This window comes from Drosophila tropicalis, unplaced genomic scaffold (assembly GCF_018151085.1).
Source record: "Drosophila tropicalis isolate 14030-0801.00 unplaced genomic scaffold, ASM1815108v1 contig_4, whole genome shotgun sequence".
Lineage (NCBI taxonomy): Eukaryota > Metazoa > Arthropoda > Insecta > Diptera > Drosophilidae > Drosophila > Drosophila tropicalis.
Window position 1 is genome coordinate 2,482,716 of NW_027172862.1, and position 12,755 is coordinate 2,495,470.

General features: G+C 40.1%; 4 protein-coding genes across 4 annotated transcripts; 2 read left to right on the forward strand and 2 right to left on the reverse strand.

The window, feature by feature from the left end:
- Nucleotides 1-820: 820 nt before the first annotated feature.
- mahe (maheshvara) lies at nucleotides 821-5,295 on the reverse strand. The gene is given in 5 exon segments (XM_068285266.1): nucleotides 821-879; nucleotides 1,043-2,227; nucleotides 2,230-2,791; nucleotides 2,866-4,456; nucleotides 4,891-5,295. Coding segments are annotated over 3 exon segments (2,874 nt in total). The 5' UTR covers nucleotides 4,393-4,456; nucleotides 4,891-5,295; the 3' UTR covers nucleotides 821-879; nucleotides 1,043-1,442.
- Nucleotides 5,296-5,396: 101 nt separating this feature from the next.
- Seipin (lipid droplet biogenesis associated protein seipin) lies at nucleotides 5,397-7,981 on the forward strand. Its single transcript, XM_068285267.1, is given in 5 exon segments — nucleotides 5,397-5,518; nucleotides 5,741-6,516; nucleotides 6,730-7,217; nucleotides 7,310-7,344; nucleotides 7,346-7,981. Coding segments are annotated over 4 exon segments (1,134 nt in total). The 5' UTR covers nucleotides 5,397-5,518; nucleotides 5,741-6,232; the 3' UTR covers nucleotides 7,673-7,981.
- A 417-nt stretch (nucleotides 7,982-8,398) lies between these two features.
- brv3 (brivido-3) lies at nucleotides 8,399-10,556 on the reverse strand (the record flags this gene model as incomplete). The annotated part of the gene is made up of 1 exon (XM_068285342.1): nucleotides 8,399-10,556. A coding segment is annotated over one exon (2,133 nt), but the record flags the coding sequence as incomplete, so codon positions are not given.
- A 590-nt stretch (nucleotides 10,557-11,146) lies between these two features.
- eIF3g1 (eukaryotic translation initiation factor 3 subunit g1) lies at nucleotides 11,147-12,450 on the forward strand. Its single transcript, XM_068285017.1, has 2 exons — nucleotides 11,147-11,306; nucleotides 11,382-12,450. The coding sequence occupies exon 2, from the start codon at nucleotides 11,382-11,384 to the stop codon at nucleotides 12,189-12,191; it is 810 nt and encodes a 269-aa protein (XP_068141118.1). The 5' UTR covers nucleotides 11,147-11,306; the 3' UTR covers nucleotides 12,192-12,450.
- Nucleotides 12,451-12,755: the final 305 nt, after the last annotated feature.

Genomic DNA, 12,755 nt, shown 5'->3' on the forward strand with positions numbered 1-12,755 from the left:
TGTTTTGGTTTTTATCTTTTTTAATATTTTGTGTGTTCAGTTTGAATAGGTTTTTTTTTTTTAAGGGGAAACCGAAAAATTTGTCTAAACTATCACTTTGTTTATTGGTAAATTTATTTATTTTTTTTTTTTTTTGTATTGTTGTTGTGCAAAATTTCGTATTAGTTTTCGTTTTTTTCTTCCTTTTCTGATTCAATTTGTTTGTTTGTTTTTTTTTTTTGTTTATTGTAAATTTTTGATAATATTATTATAAGCAAACCGTTCCATTCATACCAACCAAGTTAGTGAAAAATGATCTGTTTTGTTCATTTGTTTTGACAAAATTTCATGATCCAGATATATGCATATATATATCTTATATATCGATATATATATTATATATATATCTATATATAATGTTTGGAAGTATTTGGGTGTGTATGTGTAGGTATCAGTGTGTTTGTGTGTGTGTGTGTGTGTGTGTGTGTGAACTAACAAAAAAACTTTCCAAATTTAAATGAAAAATAAAAAAAGAAGACGAACCTTACTTAAATTCTTTAAACATTCGAAGAACATGCAACGGTGCCACAAATTTTCCCCCTATTTGTTTTTCTTTTAAATATATATATATATATATATATATATACATTTATATACATATGTATATGTATATATATATATCTATGTATATATTCTTTTCTTTGTTTATGGAAATTGGAAAAGTTTAAAAACTATTTTACAAATTTTGACGTTGCTTTTCTTGACTGGTTTGTTGGTTGGTTGGTTGTTTTACCTTCGATTCATTTTGAGGGTGAAAGGATGTTATTCATGTGGTTATTCGTTCTCTCTGCTGCTAACAGGAAACTGATGTCCGCCTTGATCTGCTGATATTCGTTATTGCTGTTGTAGTAGTAGTTGTTGTTGTTGTTGTTGACGAGACATATATAAGTAGAAATAATGTAAATTAGAAAATAATTTATGTGAACAAAATTCAGCATGCCAAATTTCATGAAACTCTAATCGGATTTTGGTTTAGTTTGAAATTCTTAATTGTTCGACTTACCCCATTAAGTTGTTGTTGTTGCCATCTAGTTGCTTTTTGTCCATTTAGTGAAGAACAATTATTGAGAAATAAAGGAGCATGGATAAGAGAAGTTTGGTAGGAAAACGGCAAAGACAAAGAAAGCAAAAACAAAAGGGTCCGCGCATTGTGAATTCAAGTTGAGTATCAATATAATGAAAAGAAGATAAGAGATAATAATATTGCGACTTGGGTGCTGCATTATGCTGCAAATGTCTTCTTCTGCATTGGGAGTGTGTGGTGATTGTTGTCATTTCTTGTGTCCATGATGATGTTGTTGTTGTTGGTGGTGTTATTATAGCTGTTGTTGCTGCTACTGCTGCTGATGTTGTTGGGGGTGGAGTTGAAGCAATTGTTAATATGGGTAGTGGTGGCGGCCATTTTAGTGCTGGCTTGCCTGCTCAATGGCAGCTCCCGGACCTGGTCCGGCCACAGCTGGGGCAAATTGATGATGTTGGGCAGCGGTAGCATAATATGTTGCCGGCATGCTAAACTGGCTGGCATACGGATTGGTGCCGGGAGCACCGGCTGTTGTTAGCACTCCGGCTGCATCATACAGATAAGCACCGCCCGGCGGTGGAGCTGGGGCAACAGTGCGACCAGCTGCTGCGGCAGCTGCAACAGCAGCTACAGCTGAAATTGGCGGCGAATTGGCTGGTGTATAATGCACCACGGGAGTGCTCACTGTTGCCGGTTGCTGTGAGGAATATTTGTCATCCTTCGACAGTTTTTGCTGTGGTATCGACTGTTGCTGCTGCTGTATTGTTTGCTGCTGCTGCTGCTGTTGTGCCGTCTGATAATGCTGCGGCTGATATTCGCGTTTGGGATATTGTTGAAATCTTGGTGGCATGCCACCAGCTGTAGCATTCGGTGGCACGAATTGTCCGCGACCACGATACGGCTGAGGCATATATGGACCACCCTGTTGACCCAAATGAGGCTGTGGACCGCCGGAACTGCCGCCGACTCCACCATTACCAGCACCGCCAGCACCTTGATGACCCATAATGGCACGTGGTCCGCCACTATTAAACGGAGCCCGTGGACGGTAGGCATTATTGCCGCCGTTGCGCTGGCTTACGCCATCCTGGCCTCCTCCCTGCTGGTTCATGCGATTCCAATTGCTACCGCCACCGTTGCTGCCATTCTGCTGATATTGATTACCAGGGGGGTATACTGTTGATAGCCACCGCTTACACCACGATTGTTATTATAGCTATTGCCTCCGGCCTGATAATTGAGCGGATTAAGACGCTGTTGATAGCCACCGCTTGCGCTGCTGCCACCGCCGATGCCACCTCCGCCGCCACTGCTGGTATTCCAACGCTTATTGCCGCGATAGGCACCCGAATTCGGCATGGAGCGTGCCAAATCGAGCAACGCTTGCGATGGTGTCTGACCGGCTTCCTCCAGCACGGATATCAGTTCGCGTGCTTGTTTGGCATTGTCCGGTGTGAAAAATGTGTAAGCCGTGCCCAATTGCTGGCAACGACCCGTGCGTCCAATACGATGTACATAATTTTCTGATGAATTTGGATAATCATAGTTAATCACATACTGCAAATCCTCGACATCCAGACCACGCGAGGCCACATCTGTGGCAATCAATATATTCGATTTGCCATTGCGGAAGTCTTTCAGAACAGAGTCGCGCTCGTTTTGAGTTTTGTCGCCGTGAATGGATGTGGCAGTGTAGCCCTCGGTACGAATAATCTGTAGGATATCCTCCACCTAAGATGAGAAACAAAAGACAAAGAGAATTATTAATATTTTGACCACATGAGAGTTGAGTATGGTTTATTTACCTTAATTTTGGTCTCCACAAATATAATTATTTTATTACCATTGTTGGCCGCATTATTGGTAGTTGGTACAATCTCCTTAAGTAGACGCATCATGCGTTGCGGTTTTTCCATTTCGGTGCAAATTTCAACAATCTGACGTATATTATGATTGGCAGAGAGATTCATAGACCCAATATTAATTTGGATATAATCGTTAAGAAAATCACCGGCCAGGGCCTGGACTTCCTTTGGCCAGGTGGCCGACCACATAACCACCTGACGATCAGGGCGTATCTGTTCGATGATTTTACGTATCTGGGGCTCAAAACCCATGTCAAGCATACGGTCGGCTTCGTCGAGCACCAGATAGGTGCAGCGCTGCAAGTTCGTATTGCGGTTCTCGAGAAAATCGATAAGACGGCCCGGTGTGGCAATGATCACCTCAACGCCGCGTTCCAAATCGCGAGCCTGCGGCACCTTCGAAGAGCCGCCAAAGATACAAGTGTGACGGATTTCTGGTTGACACAGGTGGCCATAATCACGGACCACAGACTGAATCTGCTGGGCCAACTCACGTGTTGGTGCCAATACCAAGGCAACGGGTCCCTCGCCACGCAAAATGGGCGGCTGATTGCCAATATGGACAATGGCCGGTAGCATGTACGCCAATGTCTTGCCGGAGCCTGTCTGGGCAATGCCGACCAGATCGCGGCCGCTCAATGCAATGGGCCAACCTTGAGCCTGTATAGCTGTTGGCTTTGTGAAACCCTGACGTTTCATTTCGTCAATGACGTGTGGCGGCAACGATGCCTCCTCGAAATTGGCCACCGGATGGGGCAGATCATTACCCGAGACGGTAATCTCTAGTTCATGACGCATCTCGGCGACAGCCTGTTCTGTCTTGTTCAGTGTATTTGGATGAATGTTGTAAAAGTTTTTGTGAAATGGTGCTAAATTCTCCCACTTTGGCTTAACCAGATTGCGTCCCGGATTCTTGGCCTTTTCGCGCTGAATTTCGGCTCGCTCCTCTTTGGAGAGCATTCCCAAGGCAGCTGCATTGTAGTTACTAGCTAATTGTCCCTGGTATCCACCATTGCCCATAATGCCACCCCCTCCGTTGTGTGGCTTTTGGTAGCGTTGTGCATAACTTGGATTCTTGCCTCGTGGACCGCCCTGACCTTGATAGCCACCGCCAGCACCAGCGCCGCCGCCACTGGCAAAGGCAGCACCATTTTGTACGGCATTTCCACCGCGATACGGATTTCCATTACCACCAGCTGCAGCCGGGGCTCCCATGCTGATGCCATTCTGTATACCATAGGTCATCACTCCATAGGGTTGTCCGAAGTGCATACTGCTTGCAGCTCCGCCACCATTTAGAGCCGCTCCATTAGCTGCTCCAGGATAATTATTGCGTGTATAAAAGGGACGTTCGTGGCGTGGTCCGCCAGCGGCACCGGCAGCGCCAGCGCCATTGCCATAATAGCCGCCGCCTCCCGTGTGCTGCTGAATGCCACCGGCAGTGGGTGCATATGCTCCGGCATACATGTCGTACAGGATGAACACTGGCTGCGAATTGAACTCGATTTCGATGTTGTACTTCCTCTTCCTCCTACAACGAATAACAGAACAAACACACACACACACGCACACAGACAATGAATTAATGAATGTATAAATATAAGGAGCACATGGGGGAAGGTAACCGAAAACTGCTCAAACCGCTGCATTTGCTGCACCGAGACCAGGTAGTAATAGAAAACGCATCACGTTTATCTCATACTCTTCTCTTCCTCCCACCACCAAATATATATATAAAAAAAAAAATAAAATAAAAAAAAATCAATAGAGCATCGCAAAACAGCAAAATGCATGAAGAGAGTGAGAGCCACAACGAAAACGAGTAAGCAGCAGTCAGAAAGTAAGTGCGAGAGAACGAGAGCGAAGATGGGGCAGCCAAAAACACGGCACATACAAGAAAAAAATTGCATTCGATTTGAATTTCAACATTCGCTGAAGTTTTCAATTGTAATTTTCTTTACTTACTTTTCAGTTAGTTACACTTGCTGTCAATGTAGATAACTTTGAGTTTCATATAGCATACGCTAAATTAATTTAATTTGTTTCTCCGATTCTGATTTAGTTTTTTCCTACTTTTTTTTGCTCTTTCGATTTTCCTTATTCTCTCTCCCTTGTCGTCGTCGTCGTCACGCTCACGCCTCTTGGGTACGAGTGTTTTTTTTCGTGTCTTCGCTTTTGTTAACCACCGGGAAGTTAACTTCAATGCTAACTACGTTTATCTTTCTGTTAAACACTATAGTTTTGGGTTAAACTAATACTAACAAACTTCACGTTTCGTTTAGACTTTTTGTACAACAAGAAGAGTTTGTAGCAATAAATGGATATGATGGTGATGGTAACAGTGTTGCCAAACCCACTGAATTGACACCCAGTGCTGGTCACCGTCGAATGAACTATGGCCAAGCAAGTAGTACTCGCAAAGTTGATAGATGTTCAAACCAAACTCATCGATAACAATAAATACAGCTGATGTCAAAGAGGACTCCGTAAAGCCGGTCAATGAGTGACGTCAACTATACAATTTAAATTAACTACACACCAATTTATTTATTATTAAATATTTTTATGAACTTTAGTATATGAGTTTACAAATGTTGGTACCGTACAGAATTTTTACTTGACTTAAAGATACTTCAATATCTGATTACTTACTACTAGGAAAACTACTAGGATACATATATATATATATATATATATATATATATAATAAACTGATTCAATTTTAAAAAGCTCAAAAATTCAACTGTTAGTTGTATTTTTAAGGGTCAATAATTTTTTGAAAGCAAAAAACTTATTAAAAATATATTTATTTAAGGTTATCTTGCGTTGTTGAACCATGAATGAATTGGGCCCCATTTATGTTACAAAGTCCACGCGCCAAAGGAAATACAGGACAATATAAAGCTACAGGGGTTCCTTCATTCAAAACATTTGGAAACACAAATCAAGAAGAGTCTAAAGGCAAATCTAATCTTAACTTCGTTTGATATTGTTGTACGACCTTTGAAGCACAAGTCTAATAGTAACTAACTATTAAAAAGTATTGGATTATTTTGGTGGTCGTGGTATGAATCAGACACCGCCTTAGACTAGCAGCAGCAGCAGCATTATCAGGCCGATAAGCAATACGGGTTCACATATGGAATGTATTCATTCGTGTGTACATATGTATTCAAAATTGATATTGTTATGAGTTAGTGTTTTTTTGATAATTACACAGACGCAACAATTTAAGTGGTCAGTAAGCCGCAGTGTGCTGAGGTTGCCAGTTAACTGTGGATCGCCGCCGTCGACGCACTTTGACATTATGAATTTCATATTGCGTTTCATTGTATTCTGCTTTGATCCACTTGGCCTGGGACGCCGGTTCTTTATACGTCCGGCTGTTAATCTTACGTATGGCGTCTATGAACGTTTCCGGACCAAAGCCGATGAGAAAGTGGGCACATTACGGGAATTGGTGCTGCGTCTGGGACTCATTGCATTTGCAGTTGTATTGATCATTTGGCTAGCTGTCTTTATGTATGCGGCTTTCTATTATGTATACATGCCGGCTATATCGCATACGCGTCCAGTGCACATGCAATTCAAGTGAGTTATAAATTAAGTCACAATTGGCATAATAAAAGCATTTTAACACGATGCGATTAAATATATGTACATACATACATACATACATACTACATATGTACATGTACATATGTATGTAAGTCAGTGCAATGAAAATTTACATATGTATGTACATATGTATAGAGAATATTAGGATGATTTGTTTTTGTTAATTTTAAATCATTTGGTTTTTAGAACCTGCCTGGAGACAAGCACACCTTGCACCTTTCCCCATGCCCATGTGTCGTTGACAAAGAAGCAACAACTTTTAATGGTCGGTCAGGCATATAAGGTTATTATCAATATAGATATGCCCGAATCTCCACAAAATTTGGAGCTTGGAATGTTCATGGTTTGCGCTGAGATGCGCGACTATGATTCGATGCTGCGTGGTCATTCCTGTCGTTCGGCCATGATGCGTTATCGCTCTCCATTGATACGCATGATATCCACCTGGGCTCTAAGTCCCCTATATGTACTTGGCTGGAAGGAGGAGTTCCAGCAGGTGCCTGTCGAGATATTCTCGCGTTATTTAGAGGAACGACAGCATCCCATAACCGATGTTTATGTTGAGATTCAATCGCAAAAGATACAATTCTATACGGTTACTTTGCATATTGTTGCCGATTTTACGGGTTTGCGGTATATAATGTTTAACTGGCCTGTCCTATCGGCCATTGTAGGTATGTTTATATTGGCATTTCCGCCTCACTTACACTCCTTTTATATAATGATATCATCTAATACATTTTTTGTGTCTGTTATCTCTTTCCAGCCATTAGCACCAATCTATTCTTTATATTGGTCATCTTTTTTGCTCAGCTGGTACCACTGGTCCGATGCCACCTGGCTGCACAATTTGCAAATCAAATACTCTCGGCTCACGAACACGCTGCAACGCAGTGCAAGTAGTGTGATCCTCTCCAGCACCAGTAGTCTACGGGACGATGATGAGATGATGAGTTTCCTGGATGAGAAATCATCAGATATTGCAGATGTCGGCGGTAGCGGTGGCGGTGGCGATGTCATTAGCGATGCTGATGATCTAGTGGTAGACAAGTCGGGCAAAGCTAAGCCAATCCGGACGCGTGATGCCCAGGCATTGCGACAACGTAAAATTAAAGAGGCCGACCAATAAAAGGTAGTTTCCATTGATTTACATATAAAACCACCAGCACTCCCACCCCCTCTGCACCCTCGCCTGCCACCTATATGCCAAAAAGACTTTTAGATTTAAAATTAAGTTACATATACATAAATAATGTACATACATACATATGTATACATATATATGTACATATGTTGAGCGAGATCCTCTGCTGCTGGGCAGCATTTTGCAAGGTTCGCAAGGTTTTATTGTTTTAATTTTTTGTCGCATCTGAAGTATTTTTTTATGCTATTCACAATAAACCCGATATTTTGTAAAAAAAAAAAACCAAAACAATTTTAATTCCTATGATCAAGAAAAAATTTTTTTTTAAATTAGTTTAAATTTTGTTTAATGAATCACAGTTTTCGAAGATGTTTAATTTTATATATGTACTTCTATATTCTTAATGGACCATGATTTTGAATGGGTTTTATTAAGATCTTTGGCTTAAGGGTAGTATTATTATTTTCTTACCTAAATTAGCAAACTCCTTCCATAGAAAACTTAATTCACTTACATTAAATTTCAATTACTATGTATGTATGTAAGTATTTAAAACGATGGCTAGACTAGACTAAAATAATGATATATTTTATATTTTTTAAGCAGCTGTCAATTTAACAAATAACTCAAACTTCAAATAAGGGTTGCATTTTAAGTATTTATCGTTTTACGTCTATTTGAAAAAAAAAGGTTTTTAAAACCAATGAAAAATAATTTAAAAAATTTGAAAACTGTTTTATTGAGTCTCTTTACTGGGATCCCCATATTCGGCATCTTGCTCCTCGCCAAATATATATACGTCTAATAATTCGATCTGCTTATTAATGATAGCCCTCAACTTCATCAATTTTTCACCTCGTGTTCTGTATTGTAGGTTCACTTTATCTTCATCGATTTGATTAAGTTGTTTCTGGCGAAGCAGAACTTGAGAAGTTTTCTGTACCCCTTTGGATCGTTCCGCCAATTTCCGATTTATGTTCTCCGTCACTGTGCGATTATGGCTACGATATTTTTTGCGAAAGCATGGTAAATTTCGAAAAATATTAAAAAATCGGGCATATTCGACACGTAGAAATTGCAAAAAATTGATTCGAATATCCGATTTGGCATCCCTCAACAATTTGGCAGTGGTAAAGTAGTCATTGATGAGTGAAACGAAAACATTGATCAGAAGTACGGCTATAACAAAAGCCAGAATGCCGTAGAGGACTATGCCCAACCATTTGCCGCCCATAAACATATCGGAGGGATTCACATGACCACTGAAACCGAACGAGAAGCACACACAGGTGACTACGCTCTTAACGAATCGATTGAAATTTGCACTATTATTGCCATTAATAATGACAACTGCCAAACAGAAGCCAATCAGGAATACAATAATCACCATGGCGGTACTAAAGACAGCCTGCCAGGCCAGATACAGGGTGCGTGTAAATAATTTGAAAACGCTTGCGAATAGAAGAACGCGCCATAATCTCAACGTGGTGATACAGATGAGAAATCCAACCATAATCGTTGTCAACTGATGCAGTCGTGATGGTCGACGAAAATCAATGAATTCCATTTTACTGGCACCTTCCACCTTCTTCAGCATGGAAGAAACAAGCCATTCTCGTACCACAATCAAGGTAAAAACGGTGACATTTAACACGAATATAACCAAATCTACTTTGTTCCACATGCTATTCAAGACACCGGAATCGTACCATAATCTCAACACCAAAGATTTTGAAAATATAATGACCATTACGACGTACAGAAGCAGTACCAGTAAATTCCAGTATGACTTTTGATCAACAGAATCAAGCATTTTGACACTTTCCACATCCACATGTTGCAAGAGACCGCCAAAGGGTGTCTGCTCGACTCGCAGTGTACAGACACTGAATACATTCGCATCGACATTGTATAGAGTAAAATCCATGAAGACCGCACAAGTGTTATAGTTAAGCCAATGGTATTCAGTTAAATAGTCCATTATTTTGATACTATTCTGACGGGTACGAGCCAATAGAGCTATATAACCCTTCAACTCTGGATAATCGTTAAAGAACCCAATATGATTGAAGTTAAGCAACAACATATCGATGAGATCATAGCTGGCCGAGATAGGTAAAAATGGCTCATAGATGCGCCAATATTTGTCCGTGTAGAATAGTCGCCGATATGGCAATTGCCAATCGGGCATGTACGACATCTCCGAAAACTGAGGGGGTTCCCATCCGTAGTGTTCATCGACTATGCGAAGCTGTCTAAGGCGAACAACTCCCAAAAGATTTGTCTGATTGCAATGTACCCAGCCGGTCATACCCGTGGATGTAGTATTCGGTTCGAATGCCGACACAAGTGTCGATTCAATAAAATCAAATAGCTGACTAATATGATAGATCTCCTTAAGTCCATAATAATCGGTATGATTCTCCATAATCAATCTGCGTATTGTATGTGTGTTATAGTACAAGGTTTCATCCGTCGACACCATCACCATGCACATCAGCAACACAAAATAAATCCCATAGATCCACAAATCCTGTGCAATGTACTTGTATTTAATATTTAAATTCTGATTGCGAAACTCCTCGGTGATGAGAAAATTGCTACGCATTCTTTGCAATTCCATTCTCAATATGTCCACACGTGTGTATTCCTTGTGGTTTACGTCTGGTTTTGGTTGAACTATTGTTTTTGGCCAGAAAGCCTCGTCAATCGAAAATACAACAAATTTTATAGGATCGCCTATGATAAACTGAAAGATCAAAACAATAACCAATGTGATTAGAATCGTTTTAAATCTAACATCTTCGTGATGAAAACCAGAGTAAACCACAATAAGTCCCATGCAGATTCCAATTATAGTCAGGGTAATTATAAGCAAAATACAACTGCTCCGTCTGGTCGTCATTGCTCTTTATCGTGAAAAATTGCTTTTAGTTTGATTCCAATATTTTTCGATTCTAATATCTGAAACGATACAAAATTCACACAAAGTGAAAAGTCAAATTGATAGTACAAATAATTCTTAGCTTACTACATAAATCTGTGGACATTTTTCAATTGTTTTAGGTAAATACTTTACTCTTACGTAAAGTAATTTACATGGGTTTTCCGGTCTTAAGTAAAAATGATTGCCTATTTTAACATTCTTGTGTCTTTCAGCAAATTTTTGTTTTGTCTTAAAATCGAAAGATAAGTGATTTAAAAACAGGAAAAAACGAACATTTATAATATGGCACCTGGCAACGCCATACTTACAAAACTTTTACATTTTACAACACTACTTTTTCGGCAACTAGACGTTTGGCCACTTATCGATTTTTTGTTATCGATATTTTTAGAAAAAATTACATAAACAAATTACAAGATAACAATATTAATGAATGCCGATTTCATCAAACTATTTGTATATGTCTTGAGTCTTTATATTTATTATGTAATCAATATTGTTACGTCGTGGTGAAGTCACATTTAACTATGCTGGGCAATCTACAGATTGTCCCAATTTTGTCGATACTTGTACTATCGACATTTCACCCATCCTTAGATTGCACATCTTGCTTACCTCGTGGCGAAATTTTTTATTTCCCTGATTAATTGTTGATTTGCATTGTATACCGAGGTAACTTCATAAGGAAAAAGTCAACAAACGCTCAAAGATCCATTTTCTTCAATCTCCGCGGTTGTTTTTTTACAGATGCCGGGTGTAGAAACAATTAAATCTTCATGGGCCGATGAGGTGGAGCTGGACTATGGCGGCCTGCCGCCGACCACCGAAACTGTAGAAAATGGTCACAAATATGTTACGGAATACAAATACAACAAGGATGACAAAAAGACCAAGGTGGTGCGAACATACAAAATCTCCAAGCAGGTTGTGCCGAAAACAGTGGCCAAGCGACGCACTTGGACGAAATTTGGTGAATCGAAGAATGACAAGCCCGGCCCCAATTCCCAAACGACTATGGTATCTGAGGAAATCATTATGCAGTTTCTCAACTCCAAGGAGGATGAGAAGGCCAACGACCCGCTTCTGGATCCCTCCAAGAATATTGCCAAATGCCGTATTTGCAATGGAGAGCATTGGTCGGTTAATTGCCCATACAAAGGCACAGCTATGGACACCAATCTCATGGAAAAGAAGGCAGCTGCTGCAGCTTCTGCTGCTGTCGATGCACCAAAATCTGGAAAATATGTGCCACCATTCCTCAAGGACAGCCAAAAGGGCGGCATGGGTATGCGCGGTCGTGATGATACGGCCGCTATTCGCATCTCCAATCTGTCGGAATCGATGACCGAAGCTGATCTTGAAGAACTGGTTAAGAAAATTGGCCCGCAGAGCAAAATGTATTTGGCCCGCGACAAGAATACCGGCCTTTGCAAAGGATTCGCCTATGTGCATTTCAAACAGCGTAAGGATGCGGCGGCGGCGATTGAAATCCTTAATGGTCATGGTTATGATCATTTAATTCTTAGCGTGGAATGGTCCAAGCCCCAGAACAATTAATTGTGTGTGTGCGTCCTGAATTTTTCCCCATCCCCTTCTCCCATTTTTCTTCAATCCCCCAAATATTTATAAATGAAACAATAAAGTAATAAAAATGCTTGTCTATTCCATGCTGCCCCCTCGCTTGGTCCTCATCTCATTGTCGTCTGCCCGACTTATAGAGCAGGACCTTATGTGGTGGATCACATAAAATATTCTTAAGCGTATAAGTTTGCTAACCATAATACCAATAATAAATTCAAAAACTCGCTACCCAAAATTATTTAAAATCATATATTATAGATGGATGGAAATGTGTATGCAGCTCAGATGCATAACGGTATTTTTTACAATAATGAACTCAAATTGTTTTTTTGTCTGAACTGCTAGCTGCCTATATGTACAAATGTATTCACCTATAGTTGTAACTTTATGTTGGGGATATACATAAATACAAAATTATAATTACACTTTAGTACTACTGGCTCAACCGAAACCAATATTCCTTTTAGTATTGATCTTTTTTGTGTTAAGGGGTTTCCTGCAATTGCGAAGTGTCATCAATTCTGATTATGTGCTTGTTAA

What these genes read in the sequence shown, in the direction of transcription:
- eIF3g1 (XM_068285017.1), top strand. Translation starts at nt 11,382, where the DNA reads ATGCCGGGTGTAGAAACAATTAAATCTTCATGGGCCGATGAGGTGGAG.